General features: G+C 51.4%; 1 protein-coding gene across 1 annotated transcript in view; it reads right to left on the bottom strand.

The window, feature by feature from the left end:
- Positions 1-8,201: 8,201 nt before the first annotated feature.
- Positions 8,202-26,896, bottom strand: part of LOC119942157 (voltage-dependent T-type calcium channel subunit alpha-1H-like) — a 222,969-nt gene continuing 204,274 nt past the window's right edge. The window contains 5 exon segments of the mRNA XM_038762812.1: positions 8,202-10,604; positions 20,076-20,224; positions 23,467-23,674; positions 24,476-24,760; positions 25,887-26,008. Coding sequence (XP_038618740.1) covers positions 9,663-10,604; positions 20,076-20,224; positions 23,467-23,674; positions 24,476-24,760; positions 25,887-26,008 — 1,706 coding nt within the window. The 3' untranslated portion in view covers positions 8,202-9,662.

Here is a 26,896-nt window from a genome sequence, read left to right as displayed (position 1 = left end):
CTTTGCCCAGCCCCAGCTGTGACTGTGTGTCCAATCAATCAATCAATCAATCGTATTTATTGAGCGCTTACTGTGTGCAGAGCACTGTACTAAGCGCTTGGGAAGTACAAGTTGGCAACATATAGAGACGGACGTGTGTGTGTGTGTGTGTGTGTGTGTGTGTGTGTGTGTGTGTGTGTGTGTATTCACCTGCTCAGTTCTGTATGGGTGCATCCAACACCTCAGCCCTGTATTGTGTAGGTGTATGTCCGGCTACTAAACCTTGTCTGTGTCTATATGTGCATGTATGTCCTTCTGCTCAGCCTTATATATATGTACATGTGTATCCATCTCTTCAGTCCCTTATACATGTATGTGCCCACCTTCCTCTTCCCTGTAGGGCTGTTTGTGTGTGTCCAACACCTCAGCCTTGTATGTGTATACGTGTCCACCTCCTCACCCTCATTTTGTACGTGTGTCCACCACGTTAGCCCTTTGTGTATGTGTGTCCACTAGATCAGCGCTGCATGTGTTCACCTCAGCCATGTATGAGTGTATGTGTGTACCCAACACTTCAGCCTTGTATGGGTGTATGTTTTTGTCCACCTCCTTAGCCCTGTATGTATTAATAATAATAACAACAACAACAATAATAATAATGGTATTTGGAAAGCACTTACTATGTGTCAAGCACTGTTCTAAGCACTGCTAGATACAAGATAATCAGGTTGGACACAGTCCTTGTCCTGCATGGGGCAAGTCTTAATCCTCAATTTACAAATGAGGCCCAGAGAAGTGAAATGATTCGCCCAAATTCACACAGAAGACAAATGGCAGAGCTGGTTCTTCTGATTCCCAGGCCCGTGCTCTAACCGCTAGGCCATGCTGTTTCTCTGTGTGTGTCCTCCATGTTACCTCTTTATGTGTGTATGTGTGTATCCACCAGCTCATCCCTGTATGTGGTTATGTGTGCGTTCAGTACCTCAACCCTGCATGTGTGTCTGTATATTTGTGTCTCCACCTGCTCATCCCTTTCTGTGTCCGCTTCAGCCCTGTTTGTGTGTTTGTGTATGTATGTTTTCCAACGTCTCAGCTACGTCTGTCTGTCTCTGTGTGTTTCCACCTGCTCCAGCACTGCGTTTGTATGGATGTATGTTAATCCCCCTGCTCAGCCTTGTATGTCTATATGGGTCAATCAATCAATCAGTGACATTTATTGATCACTGTGTGTGTGTAAATCCCCCTGCTCAGCCTTGTATGTCCATATGGGTCAATCAATCAATCAGTGACATTTATTGATCACTGTGTGCAGGACATTATACTAAGAGCTTGGGAGAGTACAGTACAGCAGAATTGGTAGACACATTCCCTGCCCATAAGGAGCTCATGTCTCCCCATCATAAAAATCCCAACCTCTCCCTTGACTCCATGGCTCCCTCCAGTTACCTCCCCATCTCCATCCAATCATTCCTCTCCAAACTCCTTGTGCAAGTTTTCTGCACCTGCTGTCTCCACTTCTCTTCTCCAGTTCTCACCTTGACTCCCTCCAATCTGGCCCCCACCCTTCGAAACCGCCCTCTCAAAGGTCACCAATGATCTCCTTCTTGCCAAGTCCAATCCTCCTAGACCTCTCGGCTGCTCTCAACACTGTTGGCCATCCCCTTCTCCTGAAAACTTGGCTTCATTGACACCATCCTTGCCTGGTTCACCTCCTATCTCTCTGGCTGCTCCTTCTCAGTCTCTTTCGTGGAAGTACATCTCCAAGAGGCCTATCCTGACTGAGCCCTCTTTTGCTTTTCTTCCATTCCCTTCTGTGTCACCCTGACTTGCTCCCTTTATTCATCTCCTCTCCCTGCCCCACAGCACTTATATATATATATATAAATATAATCAATTTTATTTATTTATATTAATTTCTGTCTCCCCCGCTAGAATATAAGCTCGTTGTGGACAGGGAATGTGTCTTATAATGTTATATTGTACTCTCCCAAGTGCTTATTACAGTGCTCTGCACACATTAAGTGCTCAATAAATATGATTGACTGATTCTTCTGGTTCTCTTCCTATCCCTCTTGCAGCTTAGGCGCTTAGTACTCTGCCCATACAGTAAGCGCTCAATAATAGGATGGATTGATTGATCAGCATCCTTGCTGACCTCCCTTCCTCCCCATTCATTCATTCATTCATTCATTCATTCATTCATTCATTCAATCGTATTTGTTGAATGCAAGTCCATACTTCACTCTGCTACCTGGATCATTTTTCTACAAAACAGTTCAGATCACACCTCCCCACTCCTCAAGTACTCCTCAAGAACAGGAAGTGGGCTCTTTTCTCTGGTTTGCATGATGGGGCTGGCCTTCTGCGGGAGGGGCCGGATGCCCAGAACCTCCCAGTCGTCTGCAAAATTCCTGTCTCCGGTATGCACTCTCTGCTCAACAACAGTTACATGTTTCACCCATTGGTGCCGGCCCAGGCCTCACGCCCGCTGCCTGAGGTGGACACTGGGCCCTAGGACCTGGACACCCAGCTCTGGGCCTCTCAGGGCCCAACAGGTAAACATTCAATCGTATTTATTGAGCGCTTACTGTGTGCAGACCACTGTACTAAGCGCATGGGAAGTACAAGTTGGCAACATATAGAGACGGTCCCTAACCAACAGCGGGCTCACAGTAAACATCCCACCTGTTAGTCAGTCCTACTGACTGAGCACTGGCATTGCACAGAGCACTGTGCCGATTGCTCATCTCCCCCATTAGAGTGTCACCTCCTTATTGGCAGGGAACCTAATAGTTATAATAATCACAATTATGGTATTTTTAAGCACTTTCTATGTGTCAAAAACTATGCAAAACGCTGGGGTAGTTGTACTCTGGTCAGACCCAGCTCATGGGACTTGAAGTGTATGGGAAAGGGTTCTGTCATACTCTCCCAGGCACTTAGTACAGTGTATTGCTCCCACTGGGAGCTCAGTAAATGTTAGGAGCCATGATCCCTGCCTTCAAGGAACTGATACTCTAATGGTAGGGAGAGGGAGACTCACAGCTCTTCCTGGTGGGGATTCTCTCTATCCAGGCCTTGTGGGGGGGGCCTCAAACTTGGAAGAAGCCATGGGAGGGTGGGAGGGAGAGATGAATGGAATGGGCGAGGGAGCAAAGTGGTGATCCCCCTTCTAGACTGTGAACCCGTTGTTGCGTAGGGACCATCTCTATATGTTGCCAACTCGTACTTCTCAAGCGCTTAGTACAGTGCTCTGCACACAGTAAGGGCTCAATAAATATGATTGAATGAATGAATAGTGCAAGCAGTGTGGTGGGATCACTCACCCTCTCTGATCCTTGCCCATTGTGTTCCCACCAGGGCCTGAGCACCACTGGTGAACAGGTGGGCAGAGGTGCAGTGCATACGAAGGTTTATTATAATCGGGACACACTGATGCCCAAAGTGGCCACAGCGCCCCGGCAGGTGGTTGCCTCATAGCCACGTTCTTCTCAGCCCAGTGATTTTCCAGGACTCCCACTGGGCTTGTTCACCTCTTGGAAAAGCCCTGGGAAACCATGGTGGGAAACCTTTTCCATGGGTGCATAGCTCCAGCAGGCAGAACCAGGCCAAGAACGCAGGTCTCCCCAGTCACAGAGCTGGGCTTTCTCCATTGGCATACAGTCCCTCCTTCCCCCCAACTCCATCCTAATAACCCCACAACCAACCCCAACTCTGGGCCAATATGTTCACACAGAATAACATGGGCAGGCACAGAATGACAAAGAAATCCATAGAATAACATGAATAGGCATAGAACAACACAGGCATCTATAGAATAACTTTGACAAGCATATAGTAACACAGACAGGCATAGAACAGTGCAGACATAGAATAACTCAGACATAGACTAACACAGGAAAATAATAATGCAGGTATAGAATAATGCAGACATAGAATAATATATGCAAAGAATAACAGGCATAGAATAACACAGATGTAGACTAACACAGACAGACATAGAATAATAAGCTCATTGAGGGCAGGGAATGGTGACAGTGACCTTAATGTTGTACTGTACTCTCCCAAGCACTGAGTACAGTGTTCTGCACACTGTAAGCACTCAATAAATACGATTGATTCAATGAATGAATAATGAACAGGAATGAAATAACACAGATAGACATGGAATAACACAGAGGAATAGAGTAACACAGATAGACATGGAATAACAGACATGGACTGTAAGCTTCCTCTAGACTGTAAGCTCTTGGTGGGCAGGAAATGTGTCTTTTTATTGTTATAATGTACTCTCCCAAGCGCTCTGCACACAGTAAGTGCTCAATAAATACGATTGAATGAATGAATGAATGAAGAACATCCAGTGGTTGCCCCATTACCTTTAGAGCATTTAGTCAGCTCAACCCCTCCTATCTTACCTCATTGATTTCCTACTACTACTGATAGTAATAATGATGGTATTTGTTAATTGCTTACTATATACCAGGAACTGTACTAAGCCCTGGGTTGGAGACAAGCAAATCAAGTTTGACACAGTCCCTGTCCCACATGGGGTTCACGGTTTCAATCCCCAATTTACAGGTGAGGGAACTGAGGCACAGTGAAGTGAAGTGACTTGCCCAGGATCACACAGCGGGCAAGTGGCGGAGCTGGGATTAGAACTCATGACCTACTCCCTACTCATGAGTCCCAGGCCCGTGCTCTATCTATCACGGGCCTGGTAGAATCTACAGTACTACAACTCAGTCTGCACATTTTGCTCCTCTAAAATCAACTTATTCTCTGTACCTTGATCTCATCTATCTCACCGCCGATCACTTGCCAACAACCTCCCTCTGGCCTGGAACTCCTTCCCCCTTCCTATCTGACAGATGGTCAATTCTCCCCAACTTCAAAACCTTATTAAAATCACATCTCCTCCTGGAGAGCTTCCCTGATGAAGCACTCTTTTTCTCTACTCTCCCTTAAGCATCACTCTTGCATTTTTTTTTAGTGGTATTTGTTAGGCACTTACTATGCACCAGGCACTGTATACAAACTAATCAGGTTGGACACAATCCAATGAGCATGGAGCTCATTGTTCCGAGAGCTTGTAAAAGTACAATACAACAGAGCCAGTAGACACTTTCCCTGCCCAGAAGGAGCTAGTCTAATGGGGGAGGCAGACATTAAAATAACAGATAGGGGAAATAGCACAGTATGAGACTATAGACTTAAGTGCTGTGGGGCTGAGAATGGAGTGAGAATCAAGTGCTTAAAGGGGACATAGCTAAATGATCAGTCTCTCCACCCTCAAAGCCTTACAAAATTATATCTCCTCCAAGAGGCCTTCCCTGACTAAGCCCTCTTTCCCCTCCTCCTCTCCCTTCTGCATCACCTTTGACCTTGGATTTTTTTTAATGGTATTTGTTAAGTGCTCACTTAGTGCCAAGCGCCGTATAAAGTGCTGAGATAGATACAAGCTAAGCCAGTTGGACACAGTCCTTGTCCCACATAGGGCTCACAGTTTTAATCCCCATTTTACAGATGAGGTACCTAAGGCACAGAAAAGCTATGTAACTTGCCCAAGGTCGCACAGCAGACAAGTAGCAGAGTCAGGATTAGTACCTAGGTCTTTCTGACTCCCAGGACTGTGCTCTATCCACAAGGCCATGCTGCTTCTGGGCTGTGAGCCTCATGTGGAATCTGATCATCTTCTATCTAGAAGGGAAAGGAAAGGGAAAGGGAAAGGAAGGGGAGAGGAAGGGAGACAGAGGAAGGGCAGGGGTGAGAGGAAGGAAAGGGAAAGTCCCGGAAGGAAAGGGAGGGGAGAGGGAAGGGGAAGGAGGTCACAGGAGGAATCACAGTCAGATGTGGTGGGGTGTAGCTTGGAAGTATCATTCTTCCAGCCTTGGGGCTGCAGGTGGAAAAGCGTGTGGGCACCCTGGCTGGCATGGGGCTGGGCAAGCCTTATGGGTTGGGAGCTGGAGTTTTTTTCTTAGTAGTAATAGTAATATTAGTGGCAGTAGTATGATTGTTATTTGATATTTGTAAAAAGCTTACTATGTAGTAAAGGCTGGAGTCATTACCAGGTAATCAGAACAGAAACAGTCCCTGTGCCACATGGAGTTCACAGTCTAAGGGAGAGGGAGGACAGGTATCTTATCCCCATTTTACAGGTGTGGAGAATGAGGCAAAGAGAAGTGAAGTGACTCACCCAAGCCAGTGACAGAGCCAGGATTAGAACTCAGGTCTCCTGGCTCTCAAGCCCAGGCCAAGCCCTTTCTCTAGGCCATGCCACTTCTCATATCCTTTACTTTCCTCTTCCAGTCAATCAATCAACCCATCCATGGTATGTATTGAGGACTTCCTGTGTGCAGAACAAGGGACTAAGTGCTGGGTGAGCACAGTGGGGCCCATAGACACACTAATAATAACCCCTGCTGTGTTTTCCCACCCCTCGCCCCCCTCCCCCAACAACCACCCTGGGCCTCCAGACAACCCATCCTGGCCTAGCTCTACTCTACTCTCTCCTGCATTCAACACAGTGCTGTTCTCACAGTAGAGTATAAACTCCTTGAATAGAAGGATCACATCTCCTACCTCTACTCTCCCCTGCACTCACTATAGTGCTCTGCATACAGTAGGGGTTCAGTAGATTCTTGATGCTTCATCATCAGCATCATTGATATGTGTGGAAAAGTGATTGTGATCCACTGTTTCTAAGTTTACATACTAATTCACTTTTATCCTTTTTAAGCCATATTTGTTAGGATCATCAAGTGTTCAGTCTACTGGGTATTATGAGTACTCAGTATGATCTATTTCTAAGTCTTTCCCACCCATGAATGTGGAAGTTCCTTGTGAGCAGCAAATGTGTCTCGTGAATCCGTTGGACCCTTCCTGCCCTAGGAGTTCAATCCAGTCCCTGGCTCTCCGTGTATTCTCGCTGCCCTGACCCCAGTCAGCCTGGGGTCCTGGTGAGAGACCTAATCTCAGGGGCTCCAGCTTTGGGGCAGGATGGGAGGCTGGAGACCCTCTGCCTATTCCCTCCTGGGGGCACCACAGCTACTGGCCATTTCTGGCAGGTCTTTTAGCTTGGGGAGCTGCTCTGCCCCCCCGCCCCTGCTGTTAGCAGAGCCCTGGCCAGGGTGGCACTGGGGGGCCCAGCAGACAAAAATCCCTCTCCTGGTTGGGGGTGTGGAGGGGATGGAGGTAGCCACTGTCCAGTGATGGGCCGACGGGTTGGCTGGGGCCACTGGCAGCATCAATCTCCCATGACCCCAGACTGTCACCCGTCCAGACTTCCACCAATCCCCTGTGGCTCTGACTATAAGCAAATAACCAGGCCCTGCTGGTAGATCCCTTCCAGGCAGCCAGGTTACTCTCCTCCTGTCCAGTTGCCAGATTTCATCGCTGTATAGCTCAACTGCTTACACCCTCACCATACTCCCCTCTGGTCCTGCCCTTGCTCCTAATTGGCGTGGGGGGGTGGTCCCCTTTGCCCTCCAGTGCTGGCTTTGAACATCTGTCTGTCCTGATTTGGGGGGCTTCGAATGTTGCCCTTCTCATGATGCAGAGTGTCAGCCCAGGGACGCTATACAACTCAATGATATTAGCATGTGTACAGGTGAGTGCTTCTCCACCAACCCTGCCCCCACCTCAAAACCCAGCCCCCAGGCCGCTTGGCTACGAGGCCTCGACTGGTGCCCCGTTAATGGACCACGGCTGTCCTTTCATCTTTGAGAAGGTCAGCAGTGTGGCCATTTTTAGAAAGGGCCCAGCTACCTTGGAAAAGGGCTAGGCAGCAGCCATTTTTGAAAAGAGAGTTGGTCAACATCTTTAAGAAAGGACCAGCAGCTGACATTTTGAGGAGGGCCAGGTGACATCATGCACAGCAGCCCCCATGTTTAAGAAGACATCATCTTTGAGAAGGACCAGGAGATGGCCATCTTTGAAAATGGCCAATTAAGAAGAGCAAGGGGGCCATCATCTTTGAGGAAAGCCAGGCAGCCATTCTCCTCAAGAAGGCCAGTGGCACAGTCCTCTGGGAAATCCCAACACCCCTCCCCTCTGTGCAGCGCCTTGAGACAACAACTCATTTCTCATGGGCCTGGAGCCTGCCCCACCACCCGCAGACCTGACCCTGGCCAGCTGAGAAGCCGGCTCCACTCCAACATTACTTTCGTCCTAGAAAGCAACAGGAATAGCCCCAGTGGGAGAATCAGACAGAACCTCCAGCTTGTACGGTTTAATACGTGCGGCGCGGATACACTGTCAATGCAGAATGAATATGCAGCGGAAACCCAAGATAGAATGTGAGAGCGTAAATGTGAGGCAGGGGGATGGGCAACAGTGCGAAGGGTGGGGGCCTATCGCTTCACTGGATGGTGGGCTAGTTCTGCTGGTCCCACCACGTGGGATGGAAACCAGCACCCCAAATTTCTCAGGGCAAAGATGTCTCACTGGGCTGGGCCTCAGTTCTTCTTCCTTGTTCAACTTGGGGGTCCCCCAGTGGAGGGCTTCTCCCCAGTGCCGCCCCCAGAAACCCCACACTCTGGAGTACGTGGACCATGGCTGGACTGTCACTCCTTGCGAGCAGGGACTGTGTCTTCTACCTCTACTGTTCCCTCTCAGGCACTGAGCACAGTGCTCTGCCCTATTAATACTATATATGGGGTGACTAACTCTATTGTGCTCCCCCGAGAGCTTGGTACAGTGCTTTCCGTGCTCTCAGGAAGTGCTCAGCACTTAGCTGGAATGCTGGCATCCTTGTTCTTGGCCAGTCACAGTTCTGCTAAGTCCTCCTCTCCCCAGCCAAAACATCTTTGTCTCAGAGGGAGGCAGGCGTCCATCCCCAAACAGGTCTCAGGCACGTTCACTCCACGTCTTCTGGTCTGCTCCCATTCCCCTCAACAGTGACCCCCAACCTTCTGCGCCTTCTTCTGATTGCTATGCGCCACCCTCCCCCCCTCCCCGTCTCCGAGGACCCAAATTCAATTTGGGAGAAGACGGGATCAAAACAAGAGGGCTCCAGGAGGGGAACGAGAGGGTGAGAATTTGTTCCGGCCCTGACTTTGGTTCAATAGCTCTGACTTGCACTGTCAACTGTTTCCAAAAGCCCAGAGCAGCCTTGTCGGAGCACACGCTCCTTGCAGGCAGGGAAAACATGTCCCTGATTAGTTTTGTTTTGCCCAACCATTTAGCACAGGGCACTGTCCCCAGTGGGGTCTCAATAAATATGGTGGCTGCGGCTGCTGCTGGGTGGAGGCTGCCTGCCCTTGAAGGGTGGAGATGAGGGAACAGGGGTTGTGTGTCAGGGGGAATGGATGGAGAAGACAGAGAAATCCCAAGGGAAAAAAAGAGTCAGTGGGACGATCCCCATGTGCAACACTGGAAAATGCCCCCAGCATGGAGCCTGGTGAGAATGCGAAACATCATTATTCTCTAGAAAATTGCTGTCTGAGTCCAGGCGGGGGCTCCCTGGCCATGCCCTCCGCCACTCCCTGTGCCCTGGACCAGGCATCGCCCGTCAGGGTTGGGCAGCCTGCCCCAAGATGGCCCCGACACCTACGCTCTGCCTGGCCCCAGTTGGCCCTGATGCCTGCGCTCTGCCCCACCCATGGATGGCCCCAACGCCCGTGCTCTGTCTATGCTCCAGGCTTCTCCTTGTGGCAGGTCCTTCCTAGGTCCCGACCCATTGGCTACGCGGGCCGGGCACCACCTCTGTCTGGGGGCAGTGTCTCGGGGTGGGGACTCCGGGGTGGAGTCTCCTGGCTCCTTTCGGAGGGTGCCCCGGGCCAGGGTTCGGAGGCACGGTCCCCAGTGCCGGGGACAGGTGACTCGAAGGCCGGGTGGGGGACGGCCAGGCGCTCCCAGCGGCAGGCTCGGGTTGGTGGCGGCAGCAGCAGCAGGTCCCCGGGCGGGGCATCGGCCAGGTCCGCTGGGCCCCGGGGGGCACTAGGCTCCCAGGACGGGGTCCGCCGCCTCAGCATAGTGCTGGCCTCAGCCACCACCGATGCCGCCCCTGGTGTCACCAGGGAGTGCTGGGGGCCACCTGCCTGGCTGCCCACTGGAGGGTCTATGGCGATGCAAGGTGGGCTCATCTTCTTCTTGCGCCGGCCACCAGGGGGTACGGGGTCTGCCACGGGCGGGGCTGGGTTGGGGGCCTCGTGGTGGGCCAGGCCTGGGGCCTCAGGTCGGGCCGGGCAAATCTCGATGGAGTGGCGCCGCTGGTCGCTGGCCCAGCCGGGCTGGTCCAGGAAGCCATGCGCATCGACGCTGTAGAACTTGCGTAAGTCCCGGTCGTGCCCAGCGCTCTGGGCCAGGCTGCCGGCACTGTTGCTAGAGGTAGGGCCGGGGCCCCTAGGCCCAGTGCCTGGGGAGGTGTAAGCCGAGCGGCTCCTGGCCGGCCCCAGGACTCCCCGCGCGTGCGCTGTGCTGTTAATGTGGCTGACCTCCTCGTCTGCTGGGTCGCACGGCTCATCTTGGGGGCAGGAGGGGTGCGGTTGTGTGGGCATATCAGCCAACCCAAGAGAAGAGATCCCTGGGGGGGAGTGGAGTGGTTTGTCCTCAGTGGGGCATCCCAGTGGGCCCTCTTCACACTCAGCCAGCGGGCTGTCCACCGAGTCGGTCCTCATGGCCTCCTGCAACATAAACACAGTGCTGTGGAAATGGGGAAGGGGTGGACATGGATATGTGGACACAAGGGGAGGCGGTAGGACATGGGGATGCAGACACCAGAGGTGAAGGAGGATGGCAAGTGGGCAAGAGGGGAGATGGCAGAGGCAGGGATGAGGACACAATAGGTGGGGGCAGACATGTGGGGAGGCAGCTGACACAGGGACACAGACATATGGGGAGGCCGTGGACATGGGGCCGAGGACACGAGGGAGGCAGTGGGCACGGGGGAGGAGGGTACGTGGGGATGATGATGTGAGGGGAAGCAATGGATATGACCTCGAAGGGTGTCGTGGATGTGGGAACGAGGACACAAAGGGAGGCGACGGGCATGAGGGTAAGGACATGGGGGGAAGCAGTGGTCACAGGGACAAGGACATGAGGGGATGCAGGGACCCTGACCTGCATGATCACCTCACCAGCAGAGGCCTCAAAAAACCTGAAGCTCAAGGTGGGGGGGTGCAGGAGGGTGGGACCTTGCCCACTCTGACTAGCTGACTAGAAATAGAGCAAACTTGGGTGGGGAGAGAAAGGGTGAGAAACGTTCACCATCCTGTTGGTCCAGGTAGAGACATGGAGTGCTGGCTCTGAGGATGTGGGGAGGGGCTGACCCAGGGAGCTGGGGAGTGGCAACCTTGTGGTCTACAATTACCCTATCTGGTTGTGGGGCAGGGGCAGCACGAGCCTGTCTGCTCCTTCTAGTTTAGCTCAGTTCCATGGCACCCTCCCATGTCAAGGGGTCAGATGGGGGGAGGAGGGAGCCCCCCCGACCCTGCTATTCCAGTGAATCAGCATCTAACACTACAGGCATCCAGTGTAAGGGGCCAAGGATGAGCATCCAACATGCCAGCTGTGGGCAGTCATTGCCTTGGGCCGGGCCGCCCTATCCCATTCTGGAGATAGTTGTAAGAGACCTGCCATCGGTAGCCAACGAAGGGGCCAAGGGCATCCATTGCCTGGGCCGGGCCACTTCAATCCAGTTTGGAGGTGACTCTACGGGGCGGGGGAAGCACAAGATAGAATAATGAGGTCCCTCTAGATTGTAAGATCGTTGTGGGCAGGGAATGTGTCTGTTTATTGTAATGTTGTTTCCCGAGCACTTAGTACAGTGCTCTGCACATAGTAGGTGCTCAAAAAATATGATTGAATGAATGAATGAATGAAAATGGTTACACGGGATCAGGGATAAGGGCCAAATGTGGCAGACAAGGGCAGCCGATGCTGGGTATTGGGGAAGAGCATAATAATAATAATAATAATAATTATTATTATTATTATTATTATTATGGTATTTGTTAAGGGCTACCCATGTGCCAGGCACTGCTCTAAGTGCTAGGCACCCAGCATGGACACCACTGGCAGCCATTGCCAAGGGGCTAGGCTGCACTAACCCAGACAGGAGTGGTTTATTACGGACTGGGGTTCAGTTTCCAACATGGCAGTAATGGGCAGCCAGTGATAAAGATTGGAGATCAGGATCCAAAATGGTGGTCGGGGCAGTGATTGCCAGAGGCCGTGTCACACTGTCCCAGATTGGAGGTTGTTATTAGGGACGGAGGTTTGGAGTTCTACATGGGGGCCAATGCTGGGGAACAGGCATGACCATCCAACATGATGGTCATGGGCTGCCATTACTGGGAGTCAAGTTGCACTATTTCAGACTGGAGGTGGTTATAATGGACTGGGGGTTAGGGTCCAACATGGCAGCCACTGGCTTCCATTTCCGGGGGCCAAGGGGTACTAACCCAGATTGGAGATAGTTATATGGGATCAGGGATCAGTACACAAAATAGGAATCAGGGACAGCCAGTTGCCAGGGATCAGGAATCAGTGTCTAACATGCTGATCACAGGCAGCCATTGCCAGGGCCTGGGCCTCGCTATTTCAAATTGGAGATGTGTACAAAGGACTGGCAATAACTGTCCAACCTGACAGTCAAGGGCAACCAATGTCAGGCAGGATTAAGCACATAAGTTGGTCATTGGCAGGCATGACCATGGTCCTGGCTGTACTGTCCCATTTGGGAGATGGTAATAAGGGACTGGAGTTCAGTGTCAAACATGGCAGCCAATACCAACGTTTGGAAATGAGTATAGAACAAGGTGGTCATTTTTAGCCATTGTCTGGCCACATTCAACCTGACTGGAGATGTTTATAAGGGGCCAAGGATTAGTCTCTAATATGGCAACCACGGGCAATCAATTTGGGGACCAGGAATGAGCAATATGATGGTCATGAGCAGCCATTGCTATGTGCCAGGCCACACTGTCCCATGTTGAAGATGGTTATCAGTGTCAAACATGGCAGATGTGGGTAGCCAATGCCAGGGATTGGGAATGTCCCTCTAACATGGTGGCTTTGGGAAGCCATTGCTGGGGTCAGACCAAACTAACCTAGATTGGCAGTGGTTATAAGGAAATGGGGACAATTTTCCAAAATGGCAGCAATCAGCAGTCAATGCCAGGGACCAGGGATCACTGTCAATATGGCAGTCAGCAGCCAATGCCGGGGATCGGGTCAGACTATCCCATTTTAGAGGTTGCCATAAGAACCAGTGATCAGTGACCAACCTGGTGGCCAATGTGAAGGACCGGGGATGACCAACTCATATAGTGGTCCTGGGCAGCCATTACCGGGGGGTGGACCACACTAGGGATAAGCTTGAAAGATGGCAGATGTGGGTGGGTAATATTGGGGATACGCATCCAATATGATGCGCAGCCACTGTTGGGGGCCAGGCCTCATTGACACAGTTTGGAGGAAGCTGTAGGGACCGGAGTTCAGTATCCAACATGGTGGCCTTGGGTGCCCATTGCTGGAGCCTGGGACCATTCTAATCTGGATTGGAGGTGGTTCTAAGGGATCAGGGAAGCACATTCAACTTCTGCAGCCATGGGCAGCCATGGTCAGGGGCTAGGTTGCACTATCCTATTTTGAAGAGGATTATAAGAGACTGGGGATGTATCAAAAATAGCAGACAAGGAGAGCTAATGCCAAAGATCAAGGATACTCCTCCAACATAATAATAATTGAGGCATTTGTTATGTGCTTACTATGTGCCAGGCACTGTACTAAGCACTGGGGCAGATCCAAGCTAATTAGGTTGGACACAGTCCCTGTCCCGCACTGGCCTCCCAGACTTAATCCCCATTTTACATATGAGATAACTAAGACACAGAGAAGTGAAGTGACCTGCCTAAGGTCACACATCAGACAAGTGGTAGAGCTGGGATTAGAACCCCTGTCCTTCTGACTCCCAAGCCCGGGCTCTATCCACTAGGCCATACTGTTTTTCTAGAAAGGATTGTAACATTTCCATAGCGGAACTTTTCCTGGCATCTTTGACTCTGATTTATTATTATAAATAGTACTGATGAGCATGATATTTGTTCAGTGCATAGGATGTGCCATCACTGTACTAAGTCCCAGAGCAGACACGATATAATCAAACAGTCCCTGTCCCAACATGGGACTCACGGCCTAATTGGGAGGGAGAACATATATTGACTCCCTATTTTACAGAAGAAGAAACTGAGGCATGGAGAAGTGAAGTGACTTGCCCAAGGCCACACAGCAGGCAAGTGGTGGAGCCAGAATTTGAACCTGGGTTTCCAGACTCTCAGGCCTGGGCCCTTTCCACCAGATCACGCTTTTAAGCAAAGATACTTTGAAAGCCCCAACTTGGGAGTTGTGAAATACTCAATCAGTCAATCAGTGGTATTTATGTAGTGCTTACTGTTTTCAGAGCACTGAACTGACTGAAGGCAGCCATTACTGGAGGCTGGGCTGCACTATTCCAGATTGGACATGCGTATAAAGGAATGGGGAGCAGTGTCCCACATGGAAGCTGATGCTAGGAACCTGGGATCAGTGTCTAACATGGCAGTCATTGGAGGTCCTTGCTGGGGCTGGAGTGCACTATCTCAGATTGGAGGTGGTTATAAAGGACCCAAGATCAGTATCCAAATAGCCCTTGCTGTGGACCAGGGGATATCAATTGAAGGGAGTTATAAGGGAGTGGGGCTAACATCTAACATGGGGGTCATGGGCAGTTAATGCTAAGGCCAGACTGAATTTACACAGATTGGAGGTGGTTACAAGAGACTGAGGAACAGTGTCCAACATGGCAGTCACTGGCAGCAATTGCCAGGTGTTGGGCTGCACTATCCCAGATTGGAGGTGATTATAAGAAACCTCGGATAGGTGTCCAACATGGCAGCCATGAGCAGCCAGTCTCATGTATGGGAGATGCACACCCAATGGCTGTGGGCAGCCATTGCCGGGGCCTTGGCCGCACTAATCAGATTGAAGATGGTTATAAGGGGCTGTGGATTGGTTTCCAACCTAGCAACCACGGGAAGCCATTGCTGGGGACCGGGGATCAGTATCTAAGATGGTAGTCATGGGCAGCCATTGCCTAGGGTTGGGTCCCACTATCTCAGATTGGAGGTGGCTATAATGACCAAGGATTGGGGTCCACTGTGGCAGCTACAGGTTTCCATTGCTGGGGGCCAGGTTACACTAACTCAGTTTGGAAGTGGTTATAAGTGACAGGGGAAACACATTCAAAACGGCGGCTATGGGCAGCCATTGGTGGGGGCCAGTTGCACTATCCCACTTTGGAGGTTGTTATTAGGGAGTGTTAGAGAGACCCAGGTTCTAATCCTGGCTCTGCCACTTGCCTTCTGTGTGGCCTTGGGCAAGTCACCTCACTTCTCCATGCCTCAGTTTCTTCCTCTGTAAAATAGGGAGTCAGTATTTATTGAGTGCTTACTGTGTAGACAGCACTGTACTAAGCACTTGGGGGCGTATGATGTAACAATAAACAGATACATTCCTTGCTCACAGCAAGCTTACATTCTAGAGGGGGAGACAGATATTAATATAAATTAATAAATTACAGATAGGTATATAAGTAATGTGGTGGGGGGATGAATAAAGGGAGCAAGTCAGGGCGACACAAGAGGGAGTGGGAGAAGAGGAAAGGAAGGCTTAGTCAGGGAAGGCTTCTTGGAGGAGATGTGCTTTCTTATTGAAGGCTTTGGAGATGGGGAGAGTAATTGTCGGTTATGAGGTGGGAAGGTGTTCCAGACCAGAGGCAGGATGTGGGCAAGAGGTCAGTGGCGAGATAGATGAGACTGAGGTACGATGAGAAGGTTAGCATTAGTGAAGCAAACTGTGCAGGTTGGGTTGTAGTAGGAAAGTAGCGAGGTAAGGAAGGAGGGAAAGGTGACTGAGTGCTTTAAAATCAATGATGAGGAGTTTCTGTTTGATGTGGAGGTGGATTAACAACTACTGGAGGTTCTTGACAATAGGGGGAACATGGCCTGACTGTTTGTGTAGAAAAATGATCCAGGCAGCAGAGTGAAATATGGACTGGAGTGGGAAGAGACAGGAGGCAGAGCGTTCAGCAAGGAGGTTGATAATGGTAATCAAGGTGGGACAGGATAAGAGATTGGATTAATGTGGTAGCAGTTTGGATGGAGAGGAAAGGGTGGAATTTAGTGATGTTGTGAAGGTTAAACTGAAAGGATTTAGCGATGGGTTGAATATGTGGGGGCTGAGTTGCTCTATCCCAGATTGGAGGTGACTATAGAAGATGGGGAAAGCGCACTCAACACGGCAGCCATTGTCGGGGGCCATGCTGAACTAACCCAGAGTGGAGGTGTTTATAAAATCCTTACGCACTCCCCTATCCCTGTCCCTATCTCATATCCCCTATTGCCAGCCTTGTACCACTAACCCACAGCCCTGGATCACCTCCACCAGTCTTCTTCCTTTCCCCAAGCTGCAAAGCATTGCAGGTGGAATTCCAGATATTAGGATGACCTCGTCCATCTCAAGCATATATTCACCTGCTTTACTCTGCCCTCTCTTCTGCCTGGCTACATTATTTCTCCCTCCTTATTGAATCCTATGCCCATTGCCATCATCAGTTGTTTCAGACATTTAACTCCCTCCTGAAACCCACTGCCTCCCGACATCCCATCTCTTTTTTAGAGGTATTTGTTAAGCGCTTACTATGTTATTGTTATTATGGTATTTAAGTTCTAACTATGTGCCAAGCACTGTTCTAAGCACTGTGGTATATACAAAGTCCCTGTCCCACATGGGTCTCAGAGTCTTAATCCCCATTTTTTAGATGTGATCATGAGGTCACTGAGGCACAGAGAGTTAAGTGAGTTTCCCAAGGTCACACAGCAGGCACGCAGTGGAGCCGGGATTAAAACCCATGACTCCCAAACACGTGCTCCTGCCACTAGATCATACTGCTAAGTCATGCTACTTCCTTATGTGCCAGGCAAAGTACTAAATGCTGGGGTTGATACAAACTAATCAGTTTGGACCCAGTCCCCTGCCCAATATGGGCTCACAATCTTAATCCCCATTTTACATATGGGGTAACTGAGGAACAGAGAAGTTGTGACTTCCCCTCCAAACTCCTTGAGCGAGTTGTCTAAAAAAAAAATTATGGTATTTGCTAAGTGCTTACTATGTGCCTAGCACTGTATTAAGCCCGGGGTTGGATACAAGAAAACTGGGTTGGACACAATCCCTGTCCGTGTGGGGCTCACAGTTTCAATCCCCATTTTACAGATGAGGTAACAGGCACAGAGAAGCAAAGTGACTTGCCAAAGGTCTCACAGCGAACAAGTGGCAGGGCCGGGATTAGAACCTTCTGACTCCCAGGACTGTGCTCTATCCACCATGCCATGCTGCATCCCCACCCACTGCCTCCACTTCCTCCCCTCCAATTCTCTCCTTGCCCCTCTCCATTCTGGCTTCTGTCCCCTTAAACTCCACTAAAACTGCCCTCTCAAAGGTCATCAATGTTCTCTTTCTTGAAAAATCCAACAACCTCAACTCCATCCTAATTCTTGACCTCTCAGGTGCCTTCGATACTTTTGACCACCCCCTTCTCCTGGAAACATTAACCAACCCTGGCTTCACTGACACTGTCTTCTTCTGCTTCCCCTCCCTCCTATCTCTCTTGAGTGCTCAATCTCGTTTGCAGGCTCCTCTTCTGCTTCCCACCCACAAAATGTACAAATCCCTCAAGGTTCAGTTCTGGGTCCCTTCCCATTCTCCATCTGCACCCACCCCCTTGGGAGAACTCACTTGCTCCCATGGCTTCAACTACCATATCTCTGCAGATGATTCCTAAATCTACATCTCCAACCCTGATATCACTTTTTCTCTGCAGTTTCGTATTTTCTCCTGCCTTCAGTACCTCTCTACTTGGATGTCCCACAGATATCTTGAATTTAACATGTTCAAAACAAAGCTCCTCATCTTCCCAACTAGACCCAGTCCTCCTCTTGACTTTCTCATCACCGTAGACAGCACCACCATCCTCCCTATCTCATGAACCAGTAGCCTTGGTCTTACCCTCAACTCATCTCTTTCACTCACCCACAAATTCAGTGTGTCACCAAGTCCTGTCAGTTCTACCTTCGCAACATCTCTAAAATCCACTGTTTTTTCTCTATCCAAACTGTTACCACATTGATCCAGTCACTTATCTTATTCTTCCTAGATTACTGCATCAGTCTCCTCGCTGACCTCCCTGTCTCTGTCTCTTCCCACCCCAGGCCTTACTTCACTCAGCCACCCAGATCATTTTTCTAAAAAAAAAAAGCTCAGTTCATTTTTACCCATTCCTCAAGAATGTTGCCCATCCAACTCCACATCAAACAGAAACTTCTTACCATTGGCTTTAAAGTACTCAAATCAGCTGGCCTGCACCTATATTACCTCATTGATTTCCTACTACAACTCAGCACTTTCACTTTGCTCCTCTAACACCAACCTCCTCACTGTACCTCAGTTTCATCTACGTCACCTATGTTCTCCCTCTGGGCAGGAACTCCCTCCCACTCTGCATGTGACAAATGATTACTCACCCTACCTTCACATCCTCATTAAAAGCACATCTCCTCTAACAGACTTCTCCCTACCAAGCCCTTATTTCCTTTTCCAACATGATGGCCCTGGGCAGCCATCCTAGGGTCCAGGAATGCACATCCAATATTTGTGGGCTTTGGCAAGTATCCCTGTTGGTTAAGCTGCCCTAACCCAGATGGGTAGGGGCTATAACATGAGAGCCCATGTTAGGGACCGGGGATCAGCATCTAAGAGGGCACGCAGGGGCAGACACTGCCAGGAGGCAGACCACTCTAACCCAGATTGAAGATGGTCATTAGGGACTGGGGAAAGTCATTCAAACTGGTGGCCTTAGGCAGCCATTGCCAGGTGCTGGATTGTATTATCCCATTCGGGAGTTGCCTATAAGAGACATGGAAAGTGTCCAGCCTGTTGGCTATGAGTAGCCATTGCTAGAGGCCACTAGCCTGTTGGCCATGAGTAGCCATTGCCAGAGGCCATGCAGCACTATCCCAGATTGGAAGTGGTTTTAGGGACCGAGGATCAGGGTCCAACATAGCAGTCTTGGGAAGCCATTACTGGGGGCCAGGCCAAACTAACCCAGATTGGAGGTGGCTATAAGGGGCTGCTCATTAGTGTCCAACCTGGCAGCCATGGGTAGCCAATGCTGGTGACCAGAATTGGTGTCTAACCTGGAAGTCCTGGGCAGCCACTGAAGAGGGCTGGGCTGTACTATTTCAGATTGGAAGTGGTGATCAGTGTCTCATCTGGCAGCCGTGGGCAGCCAATGTCAGGACTGGGGATTAGCTTCCAACATGGTGGCCATAGGCTGCCATCGCCAGGGGCAAGACTGTCCTAACCTGGATTGGAGGTGGTTATAAGAGACAGGGGATTAGCATCCATCATGGCAGCCTCAGGCAGCCATTGACAGGGCCCAGGGCTGCACTATCCTAGATTGGAGGTGGTCATAAGGAACAATGGATCAATGTCCCATCTGGCAGCCACAGACAGCCAATGCCAAGGACCAGGGATGTGTCCAAAGTGGTGGTCATTGGCTGCCATTGTCGGGGTCCAGGCTGCACTAGCCCAGAATGGTGGGTATAAGAGAGTGGGGGCTCAGCATCCAACATAGTGAGAATGGGCAGTCAGCCACAGGCGGGGCCCAGGCTGCACTACCCAGATTGGAGGTGTTTATAAGGGCCTGAGGATCAGTGTCCTACATTGCAGTCCCCCTGTGGGAGCCCTAGGGATGCCAGAAAGAACAGCCCAAACCGGAAAAAAAAACTGGGAAGCCCCAACAACCCCTGCTTTCAGGAAGTCTTTCATGTTCAGTGGCACTCCTGAGCCCACAGGGATGAGCTGAGGAAGGGGGGATAATAGCAGAGGCAACCTGGAGAAGTAAAGGGAAAATTCAATTGCACTATGCCTTGGCTAAAATTACGTCCTCCTGGGTCAGAGCCAGGAGAAGGTCAGGGTCAGAACTGGAGGAGGGAGTGAGGGAGGGGCAAGGGAAGATCACAGATTGGGGAGTCTTCGTGTTCCTGGCCACCTACCTGTCGGCACAGCAGGCGGCTGAGGCTGGGGGAGCGAATGTGGGTCCCAGGGAGGTCACTGCTCTTGGAGTAGAAGGACCCTGTTCTCGGCAGGAGGGCCAGAGACGAGCTGGTCCCCTCAGGCTGGGAGTGCACCAGTGTCCCGGAGCCTGCGGGGAGAACACCATTGTCACCACCCCTGTTATGTCCTGGGGTGGCCCCCGGGGCCCAATCACATAGCATGCCACAGCCATGACACCAGGCACATAGCACAAGGAGATGTCTCATGGACGATTTGGGGGCTGTTCTTCCAGTACACTGGAACCTAGAGCAGGGGGATTCCTGACCTTCTACGTTGCTGCTGCGTCTTCTTCCCGGTCCCCGGGAATAACAGTCACCGTGTCTGAACCATGGAACACGATGGAAGGAAGGAGGCTGGGCACAGAAAACACCACACATGAGGGTGCCTGGATCCATACTTGTGCTGGATAGGGTCAGACCAGCTGGAGACCGGGCTGGCCACTACCAAAATGGATGCATGGCCACCCTCCCACCCGCTCCAGCTGCCATCCTTGCCCAGTCCTGCCCATCTCACTTCCAACAGTGGGGTGGGGGGGGTGCGGAAGGGTTTGGCTTCTCACTCAAGGTGATAGGGACCAGTCTAGGATTGGGACAGCCCAGGCCCACACCCAGCTCCTACCCCAGGAGATGGGCTGGGAATGTCTCATCCAACTCCGTTGTACTGTACTCTCCCAAGTGCTTAGTCCAGTGCTCTGCATACAGTGAGTGCTAAATAAACACCATCGAATGATTGTGATGAGTTGTGTCTCCATGAGACTCAGGAAGGCCTGGGGCTGTGCCCACAACAGATACAAGAACCCCTGAAGGACTATGGCTAATGAAAAATACAGGCGTGCTAAGCCTGCTGGGTGAAGAGGACCAATCTGGAAAACCATTGCTTCGGAGGAAGCATCCTTAGTTGCCATGTGCAGCCTGAGACTCAGCTATGGAAGGGTGGTGAAGGGAGGGATATCTTGGAATATCAAAACTCAGACCAGTTAGCAAGGATTTTCCCCCTATTCTCGTGCTGCAAGTAGAGCCTTGGTAGTGTTCACCTCTACAAGGCCGGACAAACACTCCTCTAGTGGTTGACCTGATGTAAAAGACCAGTGAGCGCCGGAAGCCAGTGGGCCTGTCCCCAGACCAAGGACGGCGGTCGGGGCTGAACTAGCATCCAGCCTTGGTACAAGGCTTGGTACAACCTTGGTACAAGGGTTGCCGTGGCAGAATCGTAGCTGGTCAAATCATATCTCTTAGGTCTGCCTATGGTGTTCTAGGTCTGTCTTCTGTGCTATTCATTCAATTCATTCATTCAATAGTATTTACTGAGCGTTTACTGTGTGCATAGCACTGTTCTAAGCTCTTGGTAGAGTACAATTCAGAGGTCATGGGTTCTAATCCCAGCTCCGCCACTTAGCCGCTGTGTGACTTTGGGCAAGTCATTTAATTTCTCTGTGCTTCAGTTACCTCACATGGAAAATGGGGATTAAGACTGTGAGCCCCACATGGGACAACCTGATTACCTTGTATCTCCCCCAGCACTTAGAACAGTGCTTGGCACATAGTAAGCACTTAACAAATAGCAAAATTATTATTTTCATTATTACAATATAACTATAAACAGACACATTTCCTGCCCACCAGTAACTTACAGTTTAGAGGGAGCTTAAAGTCCATGTCTGTCTGTGTTATTCTATGTCTATCTGTGTTACTCTATTCCTTCTGTGTTATTCCATGTCTATCTGTGTTATTTCATTCCTGTCTGTGTTCGTTCATTCATTCAATCATATTTATTGAGAGCTTACTGTGTGCAGAGCACTGTACTAAGCACTTGGGAGAGTACAGTACAGAAACAGTCATTATTCCAGCAAGTGCTTAGTACAGTGCTCTGCACACAGTAAGCTGTACTAAGCATTTGGGAGAGTACAGTACAGAAACAGTCATTATTCCCACAAGCGCTTGGTACAGTGCTGTGCACACAGTAAGCGCTCAATAAATACGGTTGAATGAATGTCTGTCTGTGTTATTCTACATCTGTTATTCTTTGCCTGTGTTAGTCTATGTCTGCGTTATTCTATGTCTGCACTGTCTATGCCTGTCTGTGTTATTCTATGTCTGTGTTATTCTATGCATGTCAATGTTATTCTATAGAGGTCTGTGTTGTTTTAAACCTATTCTTGTTATTCTATGGATTTCTTTGTCATTCTATGCCTGTCCATGCTCTTCTATGTTTGTGAACCTATCAGCCCAGAGTTGGGGTTGTGGGGTGATTAGGGTGGGGCAGTGGTGGACGGCTCTGTGACTGGGGAGACCTGGGTTCTAGGCCTGGTTCTGCCTCTGCCTGCAGGATCCGTGCCACCCATTGTGAAGATTTCCTGCTGAAGAACCACCCAGGGCTTTTCCAAGAGGTGGACAAGCCCAGTGGGAATCCTGGAAAATCGTTGGCTAATGTGGGCTGTGAAGACCCAGCAACCGCCTGCCGGGGCACTGCGATCACTTTGGGCATCAGTGGGTCCCACTTATAATAAACCTTCATGTGCCCATCACCATGCACTCCACCTCTTTCCGCCTGCTCACTGGAAGTGTTTGGATCCCGGTGGCAACACAATGGGCAAGGATCAGAGAGGGTGAGTGGCACCACAACACCACTGGCCCTAGAAGCAATTCTGCCATGCGAGGGCTCGGTCCCAGAGCCTGGGGACCGAGCCTTGTCAAATATTCCAGAGTGAAAGCCACCATCGTTATCACCAGCTGGCGGCACCGTTCCCACAGGCCCAAACTGGGGACAGCTGGTAGCACCCGGAGTCCTCAGCTGGCTGCCTTGTGATCCGGACAGAATCACCACTTTGCTCCCTCGCCCATTCCATCCATCTATCCCTCCCTCCCTCCTGTGGCTTCTTCCAAGTTTGAGGCCTCCCCAAGACCTGGGTAGAGAGAATCCCCACCAGGAAGCTCTGTGAGTCTCCCTCTCCCTACCTTTAGCATGTCAGCTCCTTGAGGGCGGGGATCATGGCTCCTAACATTTACTGACCTCCCACTGGGAGCAATGCACTGTACTAAACGCCTGGGAGCTCAGGACAAAAGCCTGAGACACTGTCCCTTCCCCATACACAGCAAGCCCCATGTGGGACAGGAGCTGGGTCTGAACAGAGTATAACTACCCCAGCGTTTTGCACAGTGCTTGACACATAGCAAGTACTTAAAAAAATACCGTAATTGTGATTATTATTGCTATTAGATTCCCTGCCCATAAAGAGGTGCCCCTCCAATGGGGGAGATGAGCAATCAGCACAGTGTTCTGTGCAACGTCAGTGCTCAGTCAGTAGGATTGACTGATGGGTGGGGTGTTTACCTGTCGGGACCTGAGAAGCCCGGAGCTCGGTGTCCAGGTCCTGGGGCCCGGTGTCCACCTCGGGCAGTGGGCGGGGGGCCTGGGCTGGCACCAAAGGGCGGAACATGTAGCTATCATTGGGCAGAGAGTGCATCCTGGAGACAGGAATCTTGCGGATGACTGGGGGGTTGTGGCCATCCGGCGCCTCCTTCAGAAGGCAAGCCCCATCCTGCAAGCCAGAGAAAAGAGCCCAGTCAGTGTGCTCTCTCAGGTGGGCCACTGGGCGAAGGTAAGCTCAGTGAGCCCTGGGGCAACATCACAGGCCATGGAGGGTGTCAGTGTCTGGTCCTGGCCTGCAGTCAGCCCAGGGCAGGGTGAGGTGTGGGTCAGTGTCTGGTCCCTGCCTGCAGTCAGCCCAAGGAGTGTCAGTGTCTAGTCCAGGCCAGCAGTCAGCCCATGGGGTGTCAGTGTCGGCCTCTGGTCCTGGCCTACAATCAACCTAGGGGGTGTCTTCTGCAGTCAGCCCCGGGGCTGGGTGTCATTGGCTGGTCCCAGCCTGCAGTCAGCCTTATGGGGTGTCATTTTCTGGTCCTGCAGTCAGCCCTGGGGGTAACATTGTCTGGTCCTGGTCCCAGCCTGTGGTCAGTCTGGGGGTATTGGTCTCGGATCCCGGTCTGCAGTCAGAGGTGGAGTGACCACAGTAAGTCATGTGGAAGGATGAGGGCGCGTGTCATCAAAGGTGCCTGATCTGATTGGTTAGGATTTCAATCTGTTGCACTTGGCAACCCCCACAACCTTCCACTCCCTTTTTGCCACCACCTCTCCCCTCCTACCAATTGCCTCTCTCAAAAAATAACCCTCCCCCATGGGCCTGACCCATCTGGTCAGCAGCCACCCTGCCTTTGGGCACTAGATGCAGAAATGTGGTTTGCGCCAGGTAGGCCACATGCCCACACTAGATAAGGCTCCATTCTCTCCCACCGCCCCGCTACCCCATCAACCCTGAGGAAAGGGTCTCGTGGTGTTTCACCAGGGATGGCTGGGGCATCCTGCAGCCTGGGGGGCTCCCACGGGGCCGGAGGCTAACCGGTCCTGGCCCGGTCTGTGCCATCTCCAGCTCGATCTCGGCATCCATCTCGGCATCCTCTCTGGCCTCCTTGTTGCTCTCCTCCAGGTGCTTCATGAGCACAGCCACCACCACATTGACCAATACGAACTGTGCAATGAGCACGAAGGTGACGAAGTAGATGGGTGAGATGACGGGCAGGTAGCTGAGGCAGTGCTTGTCCTCCCGCGGGCACTCCCGTAGCGTGTCCTGCCGGGGTAGGGCTGGTAAGACAGTGGGGCGGGGTGGGGACAGGGTCGGGGAAGCAAGCAGGGTAAAGCCAGGAGAGGGACTGGACTGGGGGAGTGAGTGATGAGGGGCTTGGGAAATGCATTGGGGAGGGGGAATAGGACAGCAGACGGGGCCAGTGAGAGCAAAGCAGGGCCGGAGGAGTAGGATGGGGCTGGGGAGAGTGGGGTGGGGTGCGGCGGGGCCAATGGACGCAGTGGTGTTGCCGGGGGGGGCAGGGCAGTGCTGGGGAGAGTGGCTCTTTTCCTGTTCTTCAACTCCCTTCTGCATCGCCCTGACTTGCTTCCTTTATTCATTCCCCTCCCATTCTCACAACACCCACGTACATATCTATAACTTATTTAGTTATATTAATATCTGTCTCCCCCTCCAGACTGTAAGCCTGTTGTGGGAAGGGCATGTGTCTGTTATAATGTGATATTATACTCTCCTAAGCACTTAATACAGTGTTCTGTATACAGTAACCACTCAATAAATATGATTGACTGACTCAATGACTGTGACAGGGACCATCCGGCGCCCCTTCTCCTACTCCTCTCAACTCCACTGTGGGGCTTGGGCCTGGCAATGCTACAGATAATAATAATAATAATAATGACGGTATTTGTTAAGTGCTTACTATGTGCCAATTATTGTTCTAAACACTGTGGTAGATACAAGGTAATCAGGTTGTCCCACATGGGGCTGATAGTCATAACCCCCATTTTACAGGTGAGGATACTGAGGCCCAGAGAAGTTAAATGACTTCCCCAAAGTCACACAGCTGACAAATGGCGGAGCCAGGATTACAACCCATGACCTCTGACTCCCAAGCCCGTCCTCTTTCCACTAAGCCACCATGCTCCACATATGAGCTGTGACCCGTCTAAACATGGTTCAACTAGAAGTTGTCCTGGAACCAATGTTGTGGGGCGGTGGGGACAGCCTGGGGGCACGTGCCTGGGGCAGGGGGGAGGCGCAAAGGGAGGTGAGGGATGCAGGGGAAGAGGGAGAAGGGCTGATGGCAGATGTGTTACAAAAGTGGATTGGGCTGATGACAGTAACAGGCCAAAGGGAGTGTGTGGGCATGTAGCACGGCTCTGAATACCTTCATGATTCCATTCCAGTTGTCTCCGGTAGAGACGCGGAACAGGGTGAGGAACGCCATGCCAAAGTTGGAGAAGGTGGCGTGCCGGCTCAGCCCCTCACAAGGGTTGTCATCACTGCAGTCTGAAACAGGCAGACAGATGGACGATACCATGGTTCAGAGGCCACTGGTCCGCTTGGACTAGGCCTCCCCTATCCCCTCTTTGGACAGCCGGCCAAACCCACCACCTCCCCAGTCCCACGTGCCTTCTGCGGGCCAGCCAAACCTCATGGCCTCCTGTGTGCCCCCCTGTAGGCCACCTGGCGGGGGCACAGCCCCAAGCCAGTGATACACTGCTGCTCTCTCCCAAGTGTTCAGTACAGTGCCTGTGGCTCTGAAGGTGCCCGGGTAGTGCCCCTGCCTGGCCATCTGTCTGGCACAGACTACCAGCAGGTTCAAATAAAGAAACTGTCTCACTTGTCCTTATGGCCCTGTACTGCAGGCCCCCTCAGTCCCCCACCTCCCAACTCCATAAACGCCCTCCTCCTGGCAAATGCTCACCCTTCTAACTGGTTTTTGGGATGTGGGTCTGGGCTGGGGCCTGTGTCTCCAGTGTCCACACCCAAACCCCATATTCCTGGGGAACCAGAGGGGCTCTTGGGTGCTCCAAGCCTCTTCTTGGAGCCCCGACAAATGTCAGGCTCAGGAAGCATTCACCGGGCAGCCAGCCTTTGAAAGTCTGAGCAGGTTCCTTTATGGATGGTGGCAGGGGAGCTGGGGACAGGGGACTCCATGTGGAGGATCAAGTGGGAGGTCAGCCTTTGACCGGGCTGAGCTTCAGTTGACCTGACTTTGGCCCAGACTGAGTAGGATCTGGCAGCAGGGAGAGCTCAGCTGGAGCAGAGACACAGCCTGCCGCTTGCACCCCTGGCTCTTGTGTGGTGCCATCCGTACTGAACCAACTAACAGGGAGGGCCAATCTTCCATGTGAAAGAGTGAGCGCTCAATAAATACCCCTGCCTGATTGAAGG

The sequence above is a fragment of the Tachyglossus aculeatus genome, chromosome 21 (assembly GCF_015852505.1).
Source record: "Tachyglossus aculeatus isolate mTacAcu1 chromosome 21, mTacAcu1.pri, whole genome shotgun sequence".
Lineage (NCBI taxonomy): Eukaryota > Metazoa > Chordata > Mammalia > Monotremata > Tachyglossidae > Tachyglossus > Tachyglossus aculeatus.
The sequence above is the reverse complement of the archived record's forward strand: the minus strand, read 5'-3'. Positions and strand labels throughout refer to the sequence as shown.